Below are 24200 nucleotides of genomic sequence, written 5' to 3'. Positions count from 1 at the left end.
CTCCGCTGCTCCCCTGACCCCCCCGCTGTGTCCCCGCCGTGTCACGGTCCCCCCAGACCCTCTCATCCCGCCGTGTGTCTGCCACCCTGTGCCCCCCCTGCACCCTGCACCCCCAGATTCCTCAGGACGTGGGGCAGGGGTAGGCAGAGCGGGCAGGGGGGACATGGCACAGGGAGGGGGGGACATGGCAGAGGGAGAGGGGACATGGCACAGGGAGGGGGAGATATGGCACAGGGAGGGGGGAACATGGCACAGGGAGAGGGGACATGGCAGAGGGAGAGGGGACATGGCACAGGGAGGGGGGGACATGGCACAGGGAGGGGGGGGACATGGCAGAGGGAGAGGGGGACATGGCACAGGGAGGGGGGGACATGGCACCCGGTGCCCGGCCGTGTGGCCGCCCGGCCCTTCCTTGCTGGCGCGGGACAAAGGTTTTGTTCTTCTCCCAACAGCGCAGCCTTGTGCGGCCGCGTGGGCAGCGGGGACAGGCGGCGGGGACAGGCGGCGGGGACAGACAGGCAGCGGCCTCCGCGCTCCCCCGCCACGGCGAAGAGGGGGCAGTTTCTTCTTTGTCTGCTCCCGGTGCCAGCGGCAGCGCCCGCCGGAGCAGCGGGGGGACGGGAGGACGGCGGCCGAGCTGCCTCTGCCCCGGTACCACCGCCACCACCTCGGCCTGGCTGCTCTGAGCACGATCCCACCGCGATCCCGGGAGTAACCGAGCTCTTCATGACGGAACAGTGACCGGGAAGAGTCCGGTAACAGCGGCTGCGTCCGGGGAGGACGGCAGCACTGGGGACAAGGACACCCGCGCCCCGTCCCCCCCGCGGCACCCGCCGCCGGCCATGGGGAACGGCATGAGCCAGGTAACGGGGGGTACGGGGGGGGACTGCTGGGCTGGGAACCCCTCTCCCGGTTCTGCCGTGCCAAGCGGCGTGGCACCGGCCGGCACCGAACCGGCCCCGGCTCTCCGGCACCTTGTTTACCCTGCGGGCAGCAGCAGGCGGGGACGCGGCCCGGAGGTGGGGAGGGCAGGGGTGGCAGCCAGCACCCTGCCCCGAGGGAGGGGGCACCTTTCCCACCGCCTTTGAAACCAAGGCAGCAGCTCCCAGGACACCCCCGGAGCCGTGTGTCCCCCCCGGAGCCGTGTGTCCCCCCCGGAGCCGTGTCACCCCGAGCCACGGGGCTGGCCGTGCCTGGGGCGGAATGAACAAGGGCGATTTCATGGTCGGTTGAGCTTCTCCCAGAGACCCCTTCTTCCTGCAAAACTTCCAGCTCCGGAGCGTTAACCCTCGCTTTCCCCAGCCCCAGCGCCTTTGGGGAAGTGCCCAGTACTGCCCAGTGCTGCCCAGTTCCCCCAGCGGTCAGGAGGGTGCTGGGGACAGGGACGTGCCTCGGTGTCCTGTCCTTGGGAGCTGCCCTTGCTAACCCACCCGCTCCTACCCGCTCGTTTCAGCGCCGCAGCCGCCAGCTAAAGGTGCTCTGGCAATCGAAAATAATCTAAATGTGCCATAATCATAGGGAAAAAAAAACCAAAAAAGTGAGACGTTTCCGAAAATGGGCAGTGAGAGAAGTGGGAGCCCAGCTGGGCTGGTAGAAATCCCATCTGCTTGCCCCAGTCCGGGGTGCCCGACACCGCGGCAGGGAAAAGCCGGGAGGGATCCGGCTGGACACGGGCTGGGAGAAAGGGAAAGCAGAAAATCCCGGCAGGAAGGGATGCCGGGTATCCCGCTCCTGCATCCGCAGTGCGATTAATAGGGGCGCTGGCAAGTGATTATCTCCTCATCATAAAAAACTGGCATTTCACAAGGAAAATGAGGTGAGGACACGGTGCCCGGAGCATCTGTCCCCAGGCTGCTGGAAAGGGGCTCCCTGCAGTGCCTGGGGATGGGGGGACAACACTGCATCCCCCCCGGGCTCCTCCGTGCCTGGCGCTTCCCCGTCCCACGGGCACTGGAACTCTGGCAGAGCCCAGGGCAGCGCCGAGGCGAGTGCTGAGCTCAGGGAAAAGCCCCAACAAAGAATTAATTGATAATAAGCAAGAGGACCAATAAAAGAGCCGTGGCCGAGCCCTAGGAGGGCGGTTGCGGGGGTCGGGGGTGCCAGGGCTGGGTGCCAGAGCAGCCTCAGGAGCACCCACTCTTGGCTGCACCAGCACCCATCCTGCACAACTTTTTGCCTTTGCAGCCGCTGCTTCCCGCGGGGCAGGGTGGGATGAGGTGTCACTCACACTGCCACTTCTCCTTGTGTCCCACAGATCCTCCCGGGCCTCTACCTTGGGAACTTCATCGGTGAGTGGAGCCCGGTGTCCTCCAGCCAGGGAGCTGCAGAGGAGCTCAGGCAGCCCGAGCTGAGCTCTGGGTTGATAGAAGCAGCTGCAGCTCCACTTCCACACTTCAGAAGATGGAGCAGATCCCCGAGGCTGCAGCAAGTCCCATTATCATAGAATCATAGAATGGGCTGGGTTGGAAGGGACCTCAGAGATCATCAAGTCCAACCCTTGATCCACTCCCCCCGTGGTTCCCAGCCCATGGCACTCAGTGCCACATCCAGGCTCTTTGGAAAGATCTCCAGACACGGAGAATCCACTACTTCCCTGGGCAGCCCATTCCAGTGTCTGATCATTGCTGTGTGTGTCTGCACAGGGGGGTGCAGGCAGAGCACATCCCCTCCCCAGCGTGGGGACAAGTACAGGCAGACAGGTTGTGAGCAGGGAGTGTTCCCACGCGGGTTGGGTGCTCACCCCAGCAGGAGCAGTGAGGCCTTGGGTGGGAGGAGGTCTCTGGGTGGGCATCGTGGGCTTTGAATTCCCAACTGCCAGGGTGGGTTTGTGCATTTGCCCAGTGCTGGGCTGTCTGTGGGAGCGTGGCAGATGTGTCTGTGGGAAGAGAAAGGCAAGAAATGAATATAATGTGCTAATTTCTGGTTTAACCTTTAGATGCCAAAGACCTGGAGCAGCTGAGCCGGAACAAGATCACCCACATTGTTTCCATCCATGAATCTCCCCAGCCCTTGCTGCAGGTAAGGTGCCACATCTGATGCCACTGCTTAGCTCCTGCAGCTCCTTCCATTGCATCCCCCCTGTGTACAGGGGGAGCTGCCCCATCCCATCCCATCCCATCCCATCCCATCCCATCCCATCCCATCCCAGCATCCCCCTGTGCTGGGACCCAAGCATTGGGGTGAAGAGTGAGGGTCCTGTCAGCACCCCTCTCACCTTCCCAGAGAGCCTGAGTTTCTCTTCTTCCTCTTGTGTTTTCCAGGACATTACCTACCTCCGCATCCCCCTGCCCGACACCCCTGAGGCCAACATGTGAGTACCCGAGGGGACACGCAGGGCTCTGCAGGGCAGTTCGGGTCTGGCACTCACAGTGAGCCAGTGACCCCACAGGCTGGAAGTGCTCCAGCGCTGGAGACCACCTCCAGACCCCAAGAGCTCAGTGGGCACTGGGGAGGGGGCCCTGGGTCAAGGTGCCCCTCTGGAGCACCCATGGAGGGGAGGGGGAAGCATCCCCCAAGAGGTGCCCGGAGGGTAAAGGGTGGGGAGCCAGCCAAGGGTGCTGGTGTGGCTGGAGGGGTGAGCAGCCAAGCCCCTGCCAGCCCAGCACAACTCACACGAGTCCCAGGGCAGCCTGAGCTGCCATATGCAACTTCTGGCAAGCAACTGCACTGAGCTGCTCAGGTCTCAGCCTGTAAAGCAAGGGGCAGCTCATGGCACTGCTTCATTTTCAAAGCCCCAGGATGGCTCTGCCTGTCACTCCTGCTCCCCTCTTCCTTCCTCCCTGCATCTTTATTCTCTGTTTTATTTCCCCTGCTAGCAAGAGGCACTTCAAGGAATGCATCAGCTTTATCCACCAGTGTCGCCTGCGTGGAGGGAACTGCCTGGTCCACTGGTAACTCTTCTTTCCCCGTGTCCCCAGAGCATAACAGAGATGATAAAACCCAGCCCGTGCCAGAGGGCTCCGTGCCCACCGAGGGCCCATTCCGGGCTGTGCCCCCAGGGCAGCGGGATGCAGGCAGCCCCTCACCAGGGCGTTTGGGCTGCAGCTCAGGGTGGGCAGCAGCCACTGCTCGTGTCCCCGGGGAGGCACAGCCAGGCACCAGTGGAGAGAAACTGGGAAGGGTTCAGGCCTCCTAGAGAGCAAGTTCCAGGAGAGGAGGAACTGAAACAGCTGAAAAGCCGAGGGGGGGAGGAAGGGGTGAGCGTGTGCCCGGGCCGTGCCGCTGCCTGCAGCTCTCCTGCCCTTCCCTCGCCAGCCTGGCCGGCATCTCCCGCAGCACCACCGTGGTTGTCGCCTATGTCATGGCCGTGACGGAGCTGAGCTCTCAGGAGGTGCTGGACGCCATCCGGACCATCCGGCCCGTGGCCAACCCCAACCCGGGCTTCAGACAGCAGTTGGCTGAGTTCAACGGCAGCGCAGCCCGCAAGGTGGGTCCGGCCCCAGCCCCCCCTGTGCTGCCCCCCAGCCCAGCCCAGCCTGCCCAGGGCTCAGCTCCAGGCTGCTTCCCCACTCCTCTTGCTGGCAGGCTTGAACCTGCCCTTGGGAACGGGCACCTCAGCTTCTCGCTCCTTCCCCAGGTCCGCAGGCACCTGAAGCAGAGGTACGGGACGTCCCCGTTCAACGACGAAGAAGAAATCAAAGCCTTGCTGCCCGCGGGGAGAGGAGGAGCGGCCAGGACGGAGGGAGCCCTGCAAGGACTGGTCCCAAGGGGCAGAGACATCAGGAGCACGACCCCCTTTCTCCTGCGGGTGAAGAGGACGTTCTCCTGCATCCCAGCTTGTCTGAAGTGACCCCAGCCCAGGGAGAGCAGCAGGACTCACCCAGCAGCCAGGGAGGGACGAAGGAGCCGCAGGAGGGGGGGCCGGGGAAGCGCTGTGCCGGGCAGCGGCACCAAACCCAGCTCCTTCTTCTTACCTGGGGTGGGAGCGTGCCCTGGCCTGGCCTTCAGCTGGTTTGGGGAGGTGGGGAGGGACAGAGACGACTCCGTGCTCTGCAGCACCTGGGGGACTCAGCCTCTCCACCCCTGGCATGTCGGGGCTCCCTTCTGACAGGCACAGATCTCTGCCCCTGGGTCACTGTGAGCACCAGGCCAGCCCTGGGGGTCTCAGCAGCAGCTTTAGCCCCTGGGTTTCTGCTGCAGGGGCCTGGGGGTGCACGGGGACCTCAGAGCAACTTTCCCACCATCAGCACAAGCTCCCAGAGCCGGGGTGGCTGTGGAGCAGGGACACTCCAGGTACATGATCCTGGTGATGCCACCACACCGCAGCCTGGGCAAGCACAAGCCCTGAGCAAGCGCTGCAGCTTTAGGAGCCCATCGCACCCCTCCCCACCCACCCCCCAGGGCACAATCCTTACCCGGGGGGAACTCAGCCTTTAGCCTGGCCAGACCTCACCACAGCAGAGCCTTAAAGCCATTTTGCTCAGACTTTCTATGTCCTTGCAGTAATAAACACCAGTTCTCAGCACCCTGCCCTCAGCACAGCCTGACTCCCCTGCAGTGGCTGGGACAGGAGGGGGACATTGGGCAGGAGAGTCCTGGCATGGGGCAGGGCTGGAGGCTGCTACTGGTTGCAGCCCAGGGAGGAATTGGGAAGGGACAGGCTGGGGACAGAGGAACACCAGAGGAGCCAGAAACACACTAGAGGGTTCCCCACAGGGACAGAATCTGCCCCAGGAGGTTGGGCAGCAGCAGGCAAGCACTCACCTGGAGCCTGGGTCACTGCAACCTCTCTAGGTCCAGGAGCACTGGCACCAGCAGCCTGCTGGCTCTGGCTGCTGGGAGTACTGGGAGCCTGGCACAGCCCCATCCTATTTACACCTTCCCCAGGGGCAGAGCCCAGGTGGGGAAGATTCTGGGATACCCACCTGGGCCATCAGCACCACCCCTGCTGGGGAACAGAGTGTTTCTGGGGTCCCCTTGTGTCTGCCACCTCTCTCCCCAAGGGACAGCATCCCCCAAGAGTCAAGACAGGGACAGGCACCTGCAGGGACCTTTCCAGCTCTGTGTTTGATGCCATGCCAGGCGTGGGTGTCCCGCAGTGAGGGACCTTTCAAGGACTGCCCCTGTCCTGTCTGCTCCAGGACATATCACACCCAGGGTTTCCCTGTGCACACCATAAACCCACAGCTGTGTGCAGAGGACTGGCACCTCCAGCCCAGCTTCCCTCACAGCACAATGTGTTTATTTTGGCAGATCTGGTTTGCACAATGGGAAGGCGAGGGCAGGGGTAGCTGCTGGTTAATGGTTGACTCCTTCAGAAGGCTGTTTTGGCATGAAAAGTTTAAGGATTAAGCAGCTTTGGCCTTCCCTACAACAGGAGCTGAGGAACTCCTGAGCTTGTGCTTGGGTCATGAGGCCCCGTGGGTCTTGTGTGGCACCCTGTGGCTGTCACATGAGGTGAAAACCGTGGTGGACAAAGACAGCTCCACAGCCCGGGTGGGCAGAGGCAGGGTGGGCAGGAGCAGGCAGGGTGTGCAGGCTTTGCTCTGGGTAAAGAGGCCGAGGGCAGGTTGGTCAAGAGGAGCCCCTGGCAGCGTGAGCAGTTCCTACACCCCCACACAGCTCCGTGTCCCCTCTGTGCCACGTGGCTGTGTCCCTGTCCCCGTGCTCTGTGGGGAAGCCCAGGGTTGGGTGCCGTGCCCTGGTTATTCATCTGGAGGCTCTGCAGCCCCAGCATCCCACCAGCTCTCAGCCCCCTCCCTGCCAGAGGTGACTTTCTCTGAGTCAGAGCTGGAAAGGAAACCAGGGGCTGGGGGGGCAGAGCTGGTGGGCCAGGTCCGGGTTTCCCCACTCGGCAGCAGCGATGGAGGAGCCACCCCCAGAGTCTCAGCAGGGCAGTCCGGAGCACAGAGCCCACCCAGCCCACACCCTGCTGCTGGGGGGACAGGCCACCAGCCCTGCTCCACCGCGGTCCTTTGTGTGGTGCTTGGTGACAGCCAGCTGCATCCTGGGCCTCCGTGGGGTGAGGTCTCTCTTCCCCTTCTGAAATCAGACTCCCCCGCCGGGCCCCAGCAGCCCTTGGCACGGCTCAGCTCGGTCCTTCCCACACAATTCCCGGGCAACTCACGGCCCGGAGCCTCGGAGGCCCCCACAGCCGTGGGCTGCAATGCCAGTCCCGTGGGAGGACGTGGCAAGGAGGTGACCTGGTCCCCGAAGCAGGACTACAGGGGAGCAGAGTCCCTTGTCCCCTACAGGGGGTGTAAGGAAGTCCTGAAAGTCTGGGGGGGAGGCACTTAGGGTGCGGGGGGGGTCCCCTGTGCTCTCTGGTGACCTTGATCCGTGTGTCCCAGGTGTCTGTCCCCTCTCCCGCGGGTGGCCCTGTCCCGTCCCCTCTGGGTGGCCCTGACCTCCTTTCTGTGGGTTGCTCTGTCACCTCTCCCGTGGCTGTCCCGTGTTGCCATCGTTGTCCCCCCCCGCCCGGTGCTGGCAGCACATCCAGAGCCGGCGGCGTGGGGCGGGAAACGGAAAGTGAAAGTCGGGGCCGCACTTTCGCTTTCACTGCCACTACACGTTCCCGCGGGGCCCGGGGCCGCGATGGCGGAGCCGGGGGGTCCCATGAGGCTCAAGGAGTGGCTGATCGCTCAAATCGACAGCGGCCGGTACCCGGGGCTGCGCTGGGAGAACCGGCACCGAACGCTCTTCCGCATCCCCTGGAAACACGCGGCCAAGCAGGATTACCGGCAGCAGCAGGACGCCGCGCTCTTCAAGGTACCGGGACCCCTGGACCCCCGTCCAGCTCCAGGAGCACCCCTGGGATCCCCTCCTGTCTCCAGGAGTATCCCCAGGACTCCCCGCCTCGGGAGCACCCTCGGGACCCCGCACCCAGCACCAGGATCATTCCCTGGACCCCCCCGCCCCGCCCAGAGACCATTCCAGGGACCCCCTCGTCTGGCTCCAGGAGCACCCCCGGGACCCCCGCCCGGCTCCATGCACAGCCCTGCGGCTCCCTGCTGTCCAGCTCCATGTGCACCCTCAGGAATCCCCTTCTGGCTCCATGTGCACCCCAGGGACACCCCACCCAGCTCTGTGCACACCCCCGGGGCTCCCCACTGCCCGGATCCATGTGCTGCCCTGGGATATACCTCCCGCAGCTCCCCGCAGCTCCCCAGGACACAAATTCCAGCCCTCCCCCCCCCCTCCCAGCCCCTGGGGACTCATGGCCCCCATGGACCCTCCCAGAGTGCAGAGCAGGGGTCTGGGGCACGGGAAGCCCCCCCAGCACAGGGCACCCTCTGCCCCCTCCCAGGCTTGGGCCGTCTACAAGGGGAAGTACCAGGAGGGGACGGACAAGGCTGACCCCTCCACCTGGAAGACGCGGCTGCGCTGCGCCCTCAACAAGAGCACCGACTTCCAGGAGGTGCCCGAGCGGAGCCAGCTGGACATCTCCGAGCCCTACAAGGTGTACCAGATCCTCTCCGATGGCACCCGGGACACGGGTACGTCCCGTCCCCTTCCGTCTGCGCCAGACTTGGGGCTGATGCCTGCGCTCTGCCGGAACGAGCCCCGCAGACATCATCTCCCTTCCTCCCCGCTCCTCTTCCTCTGCGGGTGTCCCGGGCATCCAGGCACTTCCCGGGGGCTGCTCTGCTCTTCCCTGGGGGCTCACTGGGTTTTCCTTGCGCTCTGCAGAGAAGGACGGTGACACCGGGTTCCCAGCCAGTGAGGATCAGCAGGTAAGCCAGCCCCCCGCCCCCCGCCCCCGTACCAGCGCTTCCTGCGGGCTGGAGAAGGTGAGAGCCCCGAATGCCCCCTCCTCTCCCTGCATCTGCCCCGGGCAGCAGGTTTGCTGAGGGTCCCCTGTCCCACACAGCTGCAGGCAGGGGCTGTGCCACCACACAGGGCCTTGGGGGAGGCAAGAGGTGGCCCAGGGCCCCCCAGTCCTCACTGCAACCCCTCTCCTCCCCAGGGCAGCACTGCGGGGAGCCCAGCGGAGCAGAGCCCGAAGGGCACGATGGAGATGTGCCACATGTCCCCACATCCCCTGCCCTCTGCCCACCCAGCCCAGCGAGGTGAGGAGGGTCCTGGCAATGGGACGGGGCTGTGGGCAGGCAGCATGTGGTGCTGGGCAGACACAACCCCCCTCTCTGCAGCCTCACACCCCCCTTGTGCCAGGAATGCCCACAGGGACGGAGCCAGGGGCTGGGGCCTCCCACCCTGCCCCAGTAATGCCACTTGATCAGGCACTTAGGGGCTTTAATGAGGCTCAGTAATGAGCAGCAGCTGTGGAAAGGACCCTGCTGCCTTCCTGGCCCGGGGACTGTGGCCAAGACAGCACCCGGGGGTCCCTGGGGACATCTGCCCACAGCTTTTTGCCACCTCATCTCTGCCTTGGCCCAGGGTACCACGTGAAGGGCGTCTTCTATGGCTGGAACCCGACCCACAGCCCCCTCCTCCCCAGACCCACGGCCTTCATCCCCGTGGGGGACGTCAACCACTCAGGTAGGAGCCCCAGTAGCCGGGCAGTGTCCTGGTTGGCCACCCCACCCCAAGAGCTGCCCATGAGCTGCCCCTCTCCTCACCCCAGACTGCTGGCTCCACGTCCGCCTCTACTACTGCGACGTGCTGGTGAAGGAGGTGACGACCCGCACGGCCGAGGGCTGCCGCATCGCCTCCCGCCCCGGGACACCCGACACCCAGAGCCTCTACGGCCCCTCCTGCATGGAGCAGATCGAGTTCCCCCCACCCCGAGCCCTGGGAGGGGGCGGCAGGGTGTCCAGCATGACCGACGTGCTGGAGCGGCTCCTGCCCCACCTGGAGCGCGGTGTGCTGCTGTGGGTGGCACCCGAGGGGGTCTTCATGAAGCGGCAGTGCCAGGGCAGGGTGTACTGGAACGGGCCGCTGGCCCCGCACAGGGACTGGCCCAACAAGCTGGAGAGGGAGAAGACCTACAAGCTGCTGGACACGCAGCAGTTCCTGCAGCGTAAGTGTCTGCCCTGCCAGCCCCGGGACACCCCATCCCCGGGGAGCAGGGCAAGGTCCTGCCCTGGCGTGGCTGCTGTGGGCTCTGGGGCCCCCCTTGTCCCCTGACAGGGCCGGTGTCTTGCAGAGCTGCGGGGGTACCTGAGCCAGGGACAGCCCATGCCACAGTACCAGATCCAGCTCTGCTTCGGGGAGGAGTACCCCACCAGCACCAGGCACCACCTCCAGAAGCTCATCATGGCCCATGTGAGTAGAGTCACAGAATGGTTTGGGTAAGAAAAGACCTTTGAGCCCATCCAGTCCAACCCTTTCCCCAGCACTGCCCAGGCCACCCCATGTCCCTCATCCCCACATCCCCAGGCTCTGAAACCCCTCCAGGGTTGATGGGGACTCCAGCCCTGCCCTGGGCAGCCTGGGCCAGGCCCTGACAACCCTTTCCAGGGAGAAATCGTTCCTAAGCTCCAATCTCTTCTGGGCAACTTGAGGCCACTTCCACTTGTTCTTTTCTTCCTTTCCCTCCAACATCCTCTCAGGGGGTTGCAGGGACCCAGAAGGTTTCCCCTCAGCCTCCTTTGCTCTAGGTTGAACACCCCCAGTTCCCACAGCTGCTCCTCACAAATGCTCCAGACCCTTCTTGTGATCCAGACCCTTCTCTGCACACACTCCAGCCCCTCAATGAGATGTTCCAGGGCTGGCATTGGGGCTGGCACCAAGCCAGGTGTGGTGGTGAGGGTCCAGGGACCCCTCTCCCGTCCTTCCCTGCAGGTGGAGCCGGTGTTTGCACGGGAGCTCTTCCATCACGCCCAGCGCATGGGCCCAACGCTGCTCCACAACTGTCCCCAGCCCTGTGCCCCTGGCACCTCCAGCCACACCGTGCACATCCTCCAACAGCTCTGACAGCCCTGAGCCTGGCCGGGAGGAGAGCCCAGAAGTCCTGGAGCAGGCTGCTCTGCCATGCCACAGCCCTGCCACGGTCCCCAGGCCAGCATGGATGGAGCTGAGCACTGCAGGGCTGGACACAGCGTGTGCTGGGAGGTGACACTGCCCCCAGCATCCGTCTCTGGATTTATTCCTTGGGGGAGGGGGTGCTGTGTGAGGATAGAGTCAGCCAGGATGAGCTGCTCACCAACCTGACCTGAGAAATAAAGGTTGTGTTTGGGTACCACCAGCTCTGGTGGGGGGGCTGGCACCGGGTGGGGGGGCCACGGGCAGAGCCTCACAGTGGGCACACCCCCACAATGGGCAAAGTCACCCCTGTCCCCGAGCTGGCTTGAGTCCCATCCTGCTCTGGTCCCCAGCCCCTCCGCAGGGGTGCAGGCAGCAGCTCTGCTAACCTGGCAGCACAGGAACAATCCCAAAGGCACTCGCTGAGTGTGCCTCAGTTTCCCCCTGTGAGTGGACTCCTGTGAGGTGGGGGCTGTGCTGTGTCCTGGAAGGGTGCTGGAACCATCACAATCTCGGGCTGGGGGCGGGGGCTGAGGCCCTGGGGTGGGCAGGGGGGAGCCAGGGCCCGGCTGTGCGCCGTGGGCAGGATGAGCCCCAGGTCGTGGGAACCTCCTGTGGGAAGAGGGGCCGCGGGTCGTGGGGCCAAGGCCAGCGGGGCTGTGCCAGCTGCTGGCCGCGGGCCTCGGAGGCGCGTCCGTCCGTCCGTTTGTCCGTCCGCAGGGACCAGCGCTGGACGGTGGAGCCCCGCTCCGCCCTGGGAGAGGAGGAGGGGCCGGCCGCCCCCTCGCCGGCCGCCGGCGGGTTTTAACGGGGCCGTGCGGGGCCGCCCGGCAGAGCGGGGAGGCTGCGGCGGGCCGGGAGGATGCAACCGGACCTCCCCGTTGGCGACGCGGCTCTGCGCAGCCCGCCGGCCACCGAGCCGGCCGGTGCCCCCTTCCCCAGCCCCGAGGCCACCAAACCGCCCTACAGCTACATCGCCCTCATCGCCATGGCCATCCAGAGCGCGCCCGAGAAGCGCATCACCCTCAGCGGGATCTACCGGTACATCATGGGCCGCTTCACCTTCTACCGGGAGAACAAGCAGGGCTGGCAGAACAGCATCCGCCACAACCTCTCCCTCAACGAGTGCTTCGTCAAAGTGCCCCGCGACCACCAAAAACCCGGCAAGGGCAACTACTGGACCCTCGACCCCGACTGCTACAACATGTTCGAGAACGGCAGCTTCTTGCGGCGCCGCCGGCGTTTCACAAGGAAGAGGGGGCTGCGGGAGGACGAGGGGGACGAGGGGCGCGGGAAGCCCCCCAGGCAGCGAGCGCGGGGGACAGTGCCCGAGGAGGGGAAGGCGGAGGGGGGCTGCTCCATGGGGCACCCACCGAGCCCCACCGCGCTGCCCGAGGGTGCTGGGGTGCCGGGGTGCGCCCAGCCCTCTGCCCGGCGGCAAGCCCCCAAGGGCGAGCAGCCCTGCCTGTACCTGCCGGACACGCCGCAGCCCAAGGGGTCGTTTTTGGTCCCCCCGGAGAGCCACCCACCCAAGGAGACTGCCTGCGGGGTGCTCCCGGCCGCGCTGCAGCTGCCCCGGCCAGGTCAGTACCCGCTGCCCGGCGAGCGCTCAGCACCGCACCCTGCCCTGCTGCCCACCCTGCTGCCCACCCAGCCCAGGGACACCCCCCAGGACTGTCCAGCCACCCCAGGCACCCCCCCGAGGCAGCTGGAAGGCGAGGAGCCCGTCACTCCTGGGCTGGGACCCGGCCAGCCCTTTGGGCAGGTGCCTCCCGCCTTCCCCGGCAGCCTCCTGGGCACGGGCAAGCCCCCCCCGTCCTGTTTCCTGGAAGGGGAGGGCTACTCGCAGCCCCCCCTGCCCGTTTTCGGCTCCTTCGGCCGGCCGGGGCCCGAGGGGCTGGGCAGCCGGTACCAGTGCCGGGTGCAGGCGCTGAGCTTCTGCGTGCAGGAGCGGCCCTGCGGCCCTTCGCTGGAGCAGCTCCTGGCCGTGACCCCCCCTGCCCCCGCCGCCCCCCGCCAGACCCCCTTCGGGGCCGTGGGGCCACGGGCGGGAGAGCCGAAGGAGCCTTGGGGGCCGGGAGGGCCGATCCCGCTGCAAGGGGGCAACGGCTACGCCTTGGGGGTGCCCCCCTGCCTCTACCGCACCCCCGGCATGTTCTTCTTCGAATGAGGGACTGACCCCCCCCGGACACCCGCGGCACCGAATAAAGCACGTTCCCCAACGCTGCCTCTGTGGTCTCTGCGCCCCGCTTGGGGTGGGCAGGGGCGAGATGGGGACTCGTGTCCCCGGGGCCACCCAGACACCGACCCCGCTGGCCCCTCAATCGGTGACCAGCAGCTGGATACTGAGGCCGCGGGGGGACGGGGCACAGCCGTGGTCAGGGAACCCCCATCCAGATCCTGCATCCCGAGGAGATGCTGGGGACAAGATCCAGCCAGAGCCCCCGCAGCCCCATTCCAGGGTGTCAGGAAGGAGTCCGTGAGGGGCAGGGGGACACTGCAGGGCAGGAGTGTCACTGCCACCTCCCTGCTCTTAGGACTGCTCAAAGTGCCCGGCTTTGCCCCAGGGGCCACACGTGGCACGAACTGCACCAGCCTCAGCACATGGACCCCAGAGGAGCGGGGGGTTGGTGGCACGGTGTGAGGGGCTCTGCAATAGGGGGGATAGGACTCCCCCACCTGCTGGAGGCTGTGCCGGTGCCTGACTGAGATTCCACCAGGTCTACCGAGGCCTGGGCACCCCCAAGAGCAGGAGTGTGTCGGGAGGGATGGGGACAGTGGATTCCTTCGACCTGAATCACGCCGGGCGGCTGCCGGTGAGGAGGCACCGGCTGAGTCACTGCAGCTGGCACCGGGCAGTGGGACCTGCCCCGCCGGTCAGGGTGGGGGGCACTGGGGCGGGCGAGGGTCCCCACACAGCCCTGGGCTGGGACATGGCCGCCAGCCCCTTCCCACGCACCCCCGGGACACCGGGACCAGAGCGATGCTGGGGAGGGGGATGATTCCCCCGGACCCCGCGGCACCGCCAGGCACAGGACGCAGCGTTGGGCAGTGGGTATAGCCCCCCCCCGGGCCCCCGGACCCCAGGGTCAGCGGGACCCCCAGCGTGTTCAATCTCGGGGGGCTCTGCGAAGGCCGGGCTGGCACCGAGGGACTGCGCTGGCGTCACCCCGGGACCGGGAACACCGTGTCCGCTTCACCCCCGTTATCAGCCCCCAGACGACCACCGCCGGGCGGTGACCATGTCCCAGCCCCAGGCAGCTCAGGAGGGGGGCGAGGGGCACCCTTCATCCTCCGCGGAGCGGGGCTCGCCACCCAGCCCCCGGCTTCGCTTTTACTATTTTTCTTTTTCTCCTATTTTATTTATTTTTTTGCCCTCCCCAGTGAAAAACAATATTTGAGCGCCTACATCATGCTGGCGTCTCCGGCGCGGCGGGCGGCGAGCGCGGCTGACCTCAGCCCCCCCTCCGCCGGTCCCCGGGGGCGCGGGAGGAAGCGAACGCCGCAGCCGTGCCCAGGGGCCGTCTGGTTCCCACGCAGCGCGACCGGGACCATCGCCCAGCCCGGCTCCATCGCCCACCCTGGCTCCCTCCGGCGCCTGGGAACTCCGGGGTCCCTGGGCTGGGAACAGCATCACACGGTGCGATGCTAATCCTAACCCAAACACCCCCCAAAACTGCAGCCCTCGGGGAGGACGGGGGGGGAAGAGGCAAGATGGAGGCTCCCATTGGAGCTGATTCCCCCATGGAGACCCCCATCTTGCCTCTTCCCCTCCCCGGAGGTGCAGAGCAGGACGGGCCGTGCTCCCGGTGCCCCCTTCTCTTCTCCCGCATCCCAGCCGTGTCCCCGCTGCTTCCCTCCCCACCGGCTCGCTGCCGGCTCGCAGTGGGTGGTCTGCCCCCTCCCCTCTCACGCCCCCTTCCCGCCCTCCCCCTCCCTTAACATGGGCTGTGCCGTGTCCGGGGACCGTCCCGGGCTGAACCTGCTGCTGCCGGAGGTCTGCCCGCTCCCCGGCCCCGCCGTGCAGGGGGATGGGGTGGGCAGGCAGGGGTGGAGTGACGGGAGGGGGGGCAGAATGGGTGCTGCTGGGAGACGGATGCTGTGTACACCCCCCAGACCGTGCCGGGTGTCCGTGGAGGTGACAAGGACCCCCCACACGAGCTGATGTTGTCCGTGATGAACCAACTCTGTCACCATCGGGATGGGCAGGATGGGTGCCCCCTCCCGAAGGCTCCTGAGCCCTGTTCTGATGTTTGGCCAGCGCGGGATGGGGACATGGCTGCTCCCATGGGTGTCCCCCACGTGGCTCCAGTGGGGTCCAAGGTTGGCAAAGGACGGCTCAGGGGATGCCAAAGCGGGCTGTGAGGTGGGGGGTCCCCACACCCTGGGCTGGGGGTGCCCGTGCCCATGTGTGTCCATGCACAGGAAGGGGAATGAATCCCCCGGAGCTGCTCGGGGTGGGGGGATTGGGTTGGAAGCATCCGGGGGTGACATCCCGGCCAGGAGCACCGGGGCCCATCCTGTTTCAGGGCCATGCAGCCCCCGCCACCAAGGCCGGGGCGACGCGCGGCTCCTGGGGCCAGGCAGGAAGGAGGCGTCACCACCACGGAGCGTAACTCAAACCAGATGGGGCCGCGCTGGCGTCCAGGCCCGCAGGGTGGTCACCGGCAGGAACCGGCCAAAGGCCGCCGGCAGGAAGCGGCTGGGAGGGACGCCCACGGCAGCCTCAGCCCGGGGAACCTTAACTGCTTCAGGGCTGCCACCAGGCAGGGGGGCACCAGCCCCACCACCGGGATTTGTCTGGGTAGCCCACCCCACCGGGCAGATGCTGGAGATGGGAAGACACCTCCAGCCGACTGACCATCCATCCATCCATCCATCGCCCCATGCCCCCTGGGGTGCTCAGAGCTGTTCGTGGGGTGCAGACTGGACCCCTGACTAGCACCACGAGCTTCATGACCCTGCCTGGGACACACTAGGGGGTCCCTGTCCCCAGCCAAAGCCCCTCTCCAACCCCTCTCTCCCTGCTTCTCCCCTCCCTCCCGCAGTGCCCAGGAGCACCCCCGGCTGCGGGCAGACCTGTACATTTATTTACAAGAAGGCAAGAGCCAGGCAGGACCCGGCATCGGGCAGGGTCCTGCAAGCTGTGTCCCTGCCCGGTGGGGACAAATCCGAAGCCCCTTCCCCCGCTGCCTCTCCCCGCCCTTCCCCAGGGTTTTCTCAGCAGGTGCAGGGGGGAGAAAACTCGCGACCTTGGCTTGAGGGGCTTGGCCACAGCAAAAGGCAAAGCTGGAGGGCTAGGGGAGCCTGGGACCCCCTGCCAGCGCCTCTCCTCCCTCCCCCCGAAGCGGGCATGGTTGGAAGCTGCAGAGCCCGGGGGATTCCCATCCTCGGGCAGCACCGGGTGGAGGGGAAGGGGTTCTTAGCGAAGCGGGGGCAGCACCTGCCTTCCCCCAGCCCGGCCGGTCCCGGAGGAGCCCCGTGAGCGGGACGGGGGGGCTGGCAGCCGCCCACCGGCAGTTCCTGTGTGTTGGTGGTCGGACTGGAGCGGTTCTGGGGAGCGCGGCCCAGCTGCTCGCAGTGCGGGCCGGGGGAAGCAGAGGTTGTGTTTTTCCCCTGCTGGCAGAGCCGAAGGGCAGGGAGGGCAGGAGAAACACAAAGCCTCCTTCTTCCCGCGCTGGCTCCCAGCTGGGGATGCTGCTGGAAGCGTGCTCATCGCTTCCTCCCTTCCTGTGCGAGCAGCAGCTCAGGGCCAGCTCCGCTCCCGCACCCGGCCCGCCAGGGAGGAGACGTTTTGTCCCCAGCTCCGGTGCCAAAGCGCCAGGGCGAGGGTCCTCGACTGCCCCCCGGCACCCCGACTCTGAGCCACAGGGCCGGGCAGGGGGGTGGGGGCGGGCTGGGGTCCAGAGGCAGTGAAACCGAGCAGGGGGGAGGCATTTCCAGGCAGAACCAGTCCCGGGTCCAAAGCAACCCGCAGGCCCCGCGGGGTTCCGGAGTGGCTTTTCTCCTTCGAGGTCACGGGAAGGGACAGGATGAGCTGCGGGTCGGGGACGAGATCGGGAACCATCACTCAGGAGTGGACTCACAGTCCGAGGAGATCCGGGAGGGAGCGTTGGCTGGACCGGCACCGGGAGGGCGGGAGCCCCGGGGGTGCTGCCGGTGACCTCAGGGACGGGACGAGTTCGGCAGAACAGCTCTGGGTGAGCCCGGCGGGGTCCCGGACCCCGAGCAGCCCCTGGGTGCCCCCCAGGCAGGTCCCGGAGGACGCGGCAGGACCCGCGGTGCCACGGAGCAGGGGTGCAGCACGAGTGGGGAGGGGGCTGTGCAGCTCCAGTCGTTGGCCCCGGGCGGGTCCCCGGTGCAGGGTGGATGTGGGACCCTCCTGCGTGGCTCCGCCCCCCCAGAGCCCCCACTCAGACTCCCAGCGCAGTCAGCGACCCCGAGCTGGTGATCTTCTTGAAGCGGTTGGCAGCGCACACCCCGATGAAGTTTTTCTGTAGAGGGGGGAGGGGGGAGATGCTCATCCCACTGCCAGGGCGGGACTCCTGGGGCTGGAGAGGAGCCGGGCTGGGGCGGGGGGCAGCCCCCCAGGCCCCCGCTCACCTGGGCTGTGTGGGAGGGAGCCAGGGAAAGCACAGGGAGCATCCCCTGCTCTGACCCTACACTACCCCTGCCCCTTAAAGTTGCTCTTGGGATGGGCTCTGGGAGACCCACCGCGAAGGCACCGATGCCTGGGGGGTGTCTTACCCTGGGGGCACCACGGGAGGACCGTGTTAGTGTCACCCAGGCTCAGGCAGCACCTCAAGACAGAGCCATCCCCCGTGTCCCAGACCCCATCCACCAAGACAAGAAGCTGGCAGCCCCTCCAGGTGGCACCGACCCTCTAGCAGCCCCCCCGGATGCAGCGACCCCTCCTCCTCCCTCTCTGGCTCCGCACCTTCCAGCGTCTCCGCATGACGTATTTCTTGAGCAGCACCTGGGACTTGAGCCGGCGGTTGCTGCGTTTGGCTTTTTCTGCCAGGTTGTTGAGCCAGGGGTGCTGCAGGCACTGCCCGGCGCTCATCCGGGCGCTGGGGGGAGAGGAGCCCCCGGTTACCCCTGTTCCAACCCCTCTGCCCCAACCCCCTGCTCCAGCCCCTCAAGAACCTCAGAAACCTGCAGGGAGGAACCGGGCGGGATGCACCCAGGGACTGGGGGGATCAGCAGGACCCCGAGGGGCTCAGCACCTCCCTGAGGTGCCCTGAGGGGCCCTGGAGGGACGTGGGGGCACAGTGGGGCTCAGTCAGTGGCCAGGGCAGGGCTGAGAGGCTCATTTGGCACAGGGGGACACTGGGGGGTGGTCCCGTGGTAGCCGGGGGCTGGGTACGAAGCTGTGGGGACGCCCACCCCAGGACCCTGGGGCTGCTGCTGGCCCCACACCTCTTCTCCTTGATGATGAGGTTTGAGACAAAGTCCTTGGCCTCCTCTGAGACGCTCTCGAAGGTCTCCTCGTCGAAGTACCACTTGGCAGCCAGGACGTTGTTGAGCGTCTCGGTGTCATCATCACCCAGGAAGGGGGAGAGGCCACTGAGCCTGGGGGTGCAGGGGTAAGGAGGTGGCTGCCCGCGGGCTGTGGCACCTCCAAACCCCCCAGAATGGAGAAAATGTGGCCGAGGATGCCCCGGGGGAGCAAACCAGGGCAGCCCCACCCAGGGAAGTGCTGTGATCCTGTCTGCAGCCCTGAGCTCACTCCCTGGCATTCCCCTGCCCATCTCCCCCCATCCAGAACCCTCCACCCGGCAGCCGGATGTCTGCATGGCTTGGGGACAGCTTGGGGACAGCTCAGTGCCTGGGGAGCTCTGCCCCAGCCCCCCAGCACAGCACTGAGAGCCCCCACGTACAGCATGTAGGTGATGACTCCCATGCTCCACATGTCCGTGGAGTAGGAGACCTGCTCGTAGTTGACCACCTCGGGGGAGAGGAACTCAGGAGTGCCAAAATTCACCTTCAGCTTCTCCTGGGGGTTGAACCTGCAGCCGGGGGGAGAGGGGGAGTCAGCAGGAGGGGGACAGGCTGCTACCCCAAACCACTGTCCCCCTCCTGGCACAAATTGCTCCCCCAGTCCTCCTGTGCCAGCCAGGGAGAACCGGAGCCAGAGCCACGGCCCAGAGCAGGTCCTGGGGTTCCCAGCACCCCGAGGACGGTGGGAGAGGGATGGGGACTGAGAGGAGAGAAATGGCACCTTCGAGCCAGCCCAAAGTCGATGATCTTCACCATGTGCCCGGTGGCAGTGACGCAGAGAATGTTCTCAGGCTGTGGGGACAAGGAGCCCCATCAGAGCCTGGCAGCCTGGCTGGGGGGGTCCCTGCCCAGAGGGGATGTCCCCAGCACGCCAGTCAGTGGCTGAAGGGGCAGGACAGGGAGGGTCTCCAGCTCCTGTGGCTGGTGCTGGGGACACGCCATCCCCAGCACACCAGCTTTGGTGGCTCAAACACCCTCTGTTCCTCTGTATCCTGTCCTGTCCCGACCCCACAGGCAGCTCCTGGGCCCTGCCACCACCCCTGTCCCCTGCTGCCACCCCTGTCCCTGCACCTTGAGGTCGAGGTGGAGGACACGCATGTGGTGCATGAAGCGGATGCCCTCGCAGATCTGCCGGACAAACACCATGCAGTCCACCTCTGTCAGCTGGTAGTCATCATCAATGATCCTCTCGAAGAGCTCACCGCCCTCCACACTGCACAGGGGATGCACCACGGGGTCACCAGGGAGCTGCACAGCCCCCTGTCCCCCCCAGGGGACCCTCAGCCCATCACAGAGGTGCTGGTGTTGAGGTGGAGCTGTGGTGGGACACGTGTGTGTTGGGGTTACCCCCCCCCAGAAACCCCACAGCTTCTCCTGGAGCAGAACAGCCCCAGCCCCCCTGGAGCAAGCGGGCAGGGGCAGCAGGAGCTGCGTGTGTGACTTGGGCCCCCTCCCCTCCAATGCAGCCATGATGGAAGGAGCTGCAGCCCCAGACAGGCAGAGCCCGAGACTGCCAGGGAATTCCCAAGAGGGGACAAGTGAAGTGAGGGATGTCCCCTGGGGCCACCTCCTTGTGCCGGGTGAGAGGCCATCACATCTGCTCCATCTCCACAGCATCCCCCGTGGTGATGCCCCTCACCCAGGCATCAGGCCCAGCACTCACAACTCCATGAAGAGGATGATCTCCCGCGGCGTCTCGATGGCGTCGTAGAGCTGGATGAGGTTGTGGTGGTTCAGCTGGTTCATCACATCGATCTCCAGCAGCACCATCTCCTGCAGAACCAGCCCCGAGGCAGTGCAGGGTGTCAGCCCCAGCATGGGGACAGTCTGGGTCACAGCACCGGGGATGACCCTGACAGCCCCCACCTCGGCCGTGCCACTTGCTGGTGGCACAGTGGCCAGGAGAAACCTGGCCCAGCTCAGCTCTGACCTTGTCCTTGGCACCCTGCTTCCTGATGACTTTGGCTGCCAGTTTGAGCCCTGTCTGCTTCTCTGTGCATGCGTGGACTTCACCAAACTTGCCCCTGGGGAGGAAGAGGCACCAGTGTCACCACCCACCCCTGCAAGGGACCCCACATTGCTCTGGGGAGCTGCCCACCATTCCCTAACCACCCACCAGCCCCTCACAGCCAGTGTGTCCCACTGCCAAGCACTGGGATGGCAGTGGCAGGGGACAGCCCAGCCCCTCTGCCCTCCCAGGACCCCTCCTTGCCCCCCCAGGACCCCTCCTTACCCTCCCAGGATCTCCTTGGAGCTGAGGTTGAACTGGGAGGTGACGCTGCCTGAGCGCAGGGTGACGATGCGGTGTGCGAAGGGTGCTGGTGGTGGAGGGACATCATCTGCCCAGAGAGGGGGGCTGGGGTAAGATGGGGGGGGGCTGCCCAGCCAGGGGACCCCTCTGCTGGGCTGCAATCAGGGTGACCTGGCTGCCTGTGGCCCCAGGGGACACAACACCCCCTGACAGGTCCCTCACCACTGCCCACAGCACTGTCCTGCTGCTTGTCACCCACCCCCCTGCAGGACACCCATCTCATGCTCATCCTCTCCATGCCATGCTGCTGCCTGTCCCCATCTCCAGGCCACCACCCCTCTGTGTCACCACGTCCTGCTCACCCTCCCCAGGGTCCTCCCCAGGACAGACCCCCCCTCACTGCACCCCACAGATGCAGCCCTGGGCCACCCCCCCTGGAGTCAGCCACACAGGGAGCTCCCCCGAGCACCCACTGCCCCCAGCCCTGTCACCCCCCCCAGGACAGTGATGCAGGACACAGGGACACGCTGTCCCCTGCCACTCGATGTCACACCCTGGGTTCCTCTTCCTCCTGGGAGGTCCCGGCTGTGGGGACAGTGCCAGGCTGTGGCAGAGGAGTCCAGGGAGGTGACAGGCTGGATTTAGCCCTGTTTACAGTGAAAGAGGAACCCGAAGGCCCCCGGGCAGGTGACAAGCCAAGAGCGTGAGCTGGCAGCGTGGGCAGGGCCACGGGGGACCCCAGTTGGGCAGCGGGCAGGACAAGGGGGTCCCCTGGCTGTGGCCCTGCAGAGACTCCCGGGGTACAGGGGATCAGGAGAGCCCCAGGCAGCCTCACCCAGGATCTCGAAGGCGTCTTCCCTCCCAAAATCAGGGGTGAGGTAGGGGCTGGGGGGGGGCTCTGCCACTCCAGGGAAGGGTTGTCCCCCAGGGCCAGGCTGCTCCACAGCCCCAGGGAGAGGTGGAGGCTGCCCCCCAGCATGGGCCAGTGTCCTCTGTGGTGGGGTGCCAATGGTCCCTGAGGAGTCGGGGGGCTTCTGGGGGCCCCCTGGGGGTGGTGGGGCAGCGCCAGGCTCTGCTGGACCCTCCTTGGGCTCCTCTGCCGGGGCCTCCTCCAGGATCATTTCCATCTCTGCCGCCTCCACACCGGGCTGATCCTCCCTGGAAGCAGGAGCAGGGGGTGAGCAGAGCCTGGGCTGGAGCCCCCGGGGGTCCGGGGGAGCAGCCAGGGCAGGGACCCCCACCCCAGGTACCTCTGGCAGGCAGCTGGGCAGCTCAGGCTCTGCAGCAGAGCCGGGCGGGGGGGCTCTGGGACCCTCGGTGTCTCCATCTTTGCTGCTTTCTTCCCCTCACCCTGAGCTGTGGCAGCAGCTGGGGGCTCCTTGCCTCCATCCCCAGCCTTGGCAGCTTTCTTCCCTCCATCCTGAGCCTTCTCCTTCACAGCAGCTGTGGTTTTATCCTTTGCAGGCTCCTCTTTGCCTCCATCCTGAGCCTTTGATGCACCTGTGGGTTTTTCTACCTTTGCAGCTTTCTTCTCTCCATCCTGCACCACTGCAGCACCCAGGGCTTTCTCCTTTGAAGGCTCTTTTTTGCTTCCACCTTGAGCTAAGCTTTTCTCTGCCTTTGCCACTGCCTTCCCTCCATCCACAGCCTTTGCAGGCACCAGGGCCTTCTTTGCAGGTGCTTCAGGTTTCTCCTTTCCAGGCTCCTCTTTACCTTCACCTTGAGCCTTTTTTGCAGCTGGGGCTTCTGCCTTTGCCACTTTATTCTCTCCATTCTGAGCCTTTACCATAGCTGGAGCCTTCTCCTTTGCAGGCTTTTTATCTGATGGGCTTTTCTCTGCCTTTGCAGTTTTCTTCCCTGCATCCTGAGCCTTTGCAGCTGCTTGGCCCTTCTCAGCAGCTGCTGTGGTTTTCTCATTTGTTTGCTTGGTGGGTTTTGCCTTCTGCCCTCCAGACCCTGCTGCATCTGGAGCCTTCTCTGTGGGCTCTGCTTTCCCACCACCCTCGGGCTGGGACCCACCAGAGCTTTGCTCCTTTGTGAGCTCCTCCTTCCCTCGGTCCTGAGCCTCGGCAGCAGCCGGGCCCTTCTCCTCCCCGAGGGGCTTTGCTTTCCCTCCTTCAGGCTCTCCCACAGCTGGAATCTTCTCCTCCCTGGGCTCCCTCTTCCCTCCTTTGGGCTCTCCTGCAGCCGGAGCCTTTTCTTTCCCAGGCTCAGCCTCCTCATCCTTCCCTGTCCCCTGGGGCTCTGGAGCGCTCAGGGCTGTGGTGTCCCCCGGCTCTTCCCGTGCCCCCTCCTGAGCCAGGGCAGCACCCGAAGCGTTCTCCTGCCCCGGCTCGTCCTTCCCTCCATCCCGCACCGTCCCCGCCGCGGGTGCTGCCTGCGGGGCTGCGTTGCCCTCAGCTTCGGGGGTCTCGGTGCCACCCCCAGCGCCGGGATCGCTGCCCACGCCCCCGCCCCGCTCCATGGGGACTCTGCGGGCAGGAGGCGGCTGCCCCGCGGTGCTCCCGGTTCGGCGAGGCTCCTGCGGGAGAGAAGAGAGGAGCTGAGGGGTCCCCCGGGCCCGACGCCCCGCAGAGGGGCACGGGGACACAGGGCAGCGGCTCTGCCCCTGCGGGAGAGGGGCTGGGCTGCTGTCACCCAGCTGGTGGCACCCGGCCGGGGGTCCCATGTGGCCGCCGGTTCTTTGCACCGTCCCATTGTGTCCCGGTACCGCCGGGGTGAGTGATGGGCAGTCCAACCCCGGCACCTGTCGCTGCCGCGGAGCCTCCGGCGAGCAAACAGCGCGGCCGGGGGGACAATTCAAGGCCCCCCGTGGCGGGGCAGGACACGACAGCTCCGGCCCCAGGCTGGCGGGTGGGGATCAAGCGAGGTGAGCATCCCCGCACAGCCCCGCAGCTGCAGCCTGCTCGGGACCCACGCGGACCCCCAGCCCCACCAGTGCTCGGGGGGCACCCTGGCTCCTGCCCGGGCAGTCCCCAACAAGGGGACTCCTCGGTGGCCCTGTGCCTCTGTGAGCTCTCAGCACAAACTGCCACCCCGTCCCCAAACCTCTGACCTGGCCCGGGCTCTGCTGCTCGTCCCCGTCCCAAAACACCCCCCTGCACACTCTGTGCCCCCATCCCGGGGCCAGGACAGTGTGGAACAAACCCACCGGCGACCATCCCAGTGACAGAGGAGTCACTCGCTGATCTTACTGGGCCAGGACTGTCCCTTTCCCAGCAGCACCAGTCCTGCAGCTCGGCACAAAGAGCCCTCTGGGACGGAGCCACTCCTGCCGGGACTGGGGGCTCTGCTCTCCCCAGTGCCCCCCAGTGCCCCCCACTGCCAGGCCCTGAGTGGGTGGCCACGGGGACCCCCCCAGCCCCTTTACCTGTGTCCGGAGCAGAGGGCGCTCAGGGGGGCAGCATCCGCACTGGGGCAGCGCCCGGAGGGAGCAGCCTCTTCTATCCCGGGTGTAACGGAGCCGGATTAGTGCGGGCAGAGGAGGATCCCTTACAACAGCGGGAGCCGTCCCGCTTCGCCTTTCCCAGCACCTGTCGCTGCTGGAGCCCGTTCAAAGGACACGCCACTCTTCCCTGTCCCCTGC

The 24200-nt window shown here is 66.2% G+C and overlaps 3 protein-coding genes across 3 annotated transcripts; 2 read left to right on the top strand and 1 right to left on the bottom strand.

The window, feature by feature from the left end:
- Positions 1 to 39: 39 nt before the first annotated feature.
- On the top strand, positions 40 to 11080 carry DUSP15 (dual specificity phosphatase 15). Its single transcript, XM_030463367.1, has 16 exons — positions 40 to 139; positions 453 to 863; positions 2255 to 2288; positions 2936 to 3018; positions 3261 to 3310; positions 3816 to 3890; positions 4255 to 4426; positions 4577 to 4785; positions 7290 to 7707; positions 8246 to 8435; positions 8629 to 8672; positions 8906 to 9008; positions 9337 to 9438; positions 9524 to 9919; positions 10046 to 10164; positions 10684 to 11080. The coding sequence occupies exons 2-16, from the start codon at positions 843 to 845 to the stop codon at positions 10813 to 10815; spliced, it is 2148 nt and encodes a 715-aa protein (XP_030319227.1). The 5' UTR covers positions 40 to 139; positions 453 to 842; the 3' UTR covers positions 10816 to 11080.
- Positions 11081 to 11708: 628 nt separating this feature from the next.
- Positions 11709 to 13060, top strand: FOXS1 (forkhead box S1). The gene has a single exon (XM_030462901.1). It carries the CDS (start codon positions 11726 to 11728, stop codon positions 13031 to 13033), a length of 1308 nt encoding a protein of 435 aa, XP_030318761.1. The 5' UTR covers positions 11709 to 11725; the 3' UTR covers positions 13034 to 13060.
- Positions 13061 to 16772: 3712 nt separating this feature from the next.
- MYLK2 (myosin light chain kinase 2) lies at positions 16773 to 23282 on the bottom strand. The gene is made up of 11 exons (XM_008497926.2): positions 21865 to 23282; positions 21450 to 21772; positions 20597 to 20702; positions 20294 to 20387; positions 20027 to 20136; positions 19435 to 19576; positions 19085 to 19155; positions 18744 to 18872; positions 18283 to 18435; positions 17801 to 17933; positions 16773 to 17357 (listed from the first exon to the last, which is right to left on the bottom strand). The coding sequence occupies exons 1-11, from the start codon at positions 23280 to 23282 to the stop codon at positions 17277 to 17279; spliced, it is 2760 nt and encodes a 919-aa protein (XP_008496148.2). The 3' UTR covers positions 16773 to 17276.
- Between the last annotated feature and the right edge of the window lie 918 nt (positions 23283 to 24200).

This window comes from Calypte anna, chromosome 20 (genome assembly GCF_003957555.1).
Source record: "Calypte anna isolate BGI_N300 chromosome 20, bCalAnn1_v1.p, whole genome shotgun sequence".
NCBI classification, from domain to species: Eukaryota; Metazoa; Chordata; class Aves; order Apodiformes; family Trochilidae; genus Calypte; species Calypte anna.
Note: the sequence above shows the minus strand (reverse complement) of the source record. Positions and strands in the feature narration are given on the sequence as shown.

Excerpts from the sequence above, each read along its gene's own strand:
- DUSP15 (XM_030463367.1), top strand. The coding sequence starts at position 843 with ATGGGGAACGGCATGAGCCAG. Across the intron at positions 3,311-3,815 it reads GACACCCCTGAGGCCAACAT|CAAGAGGCACTTCAAGGAAT; the intron begins GTGAGTACCCGA and ends TTCCCCTGCTAG. Across the intron at positions 9,439-9,523 it reads GGGGGACGTCAACCACTCAG|ACTGCTGGCTCCACGTCCGC; the intron begins GTAGGAGCCCCA and ends TCCTCACCCCAG.
- FOXS1 (XM_030462901.1), top strand. The coding sequence starts at position 11,726 with ATGCAACCGGACCTCCCCGTTGGCGACGCGGCTCTGCGCAGCCCGCCG.
- MYLK2 (XM_008497926.2), bottom strand. The coding sequence starts at position 23,282 with ATGGGACCCCCGGCCGGGTGCCACCAGCTGGGTGACAGCAGCCCAGCC. Across the intron at positions 18,873-19,084 it reads GACTTTGGGCTGGCTCGAAG|GTTCAACCCCCAGGAGAAGC; the intron begins GTGCCATTTCTC and ends CCCCGGCTGCAG. Across the intron at positions 18,436-18,743 it reads GGAGTCATCACCTACATGCT|GCTCAGTGGCCTCTCCCCCT; the intron begins GTACGTGGGGGC and ends CTGCACCCCCAG.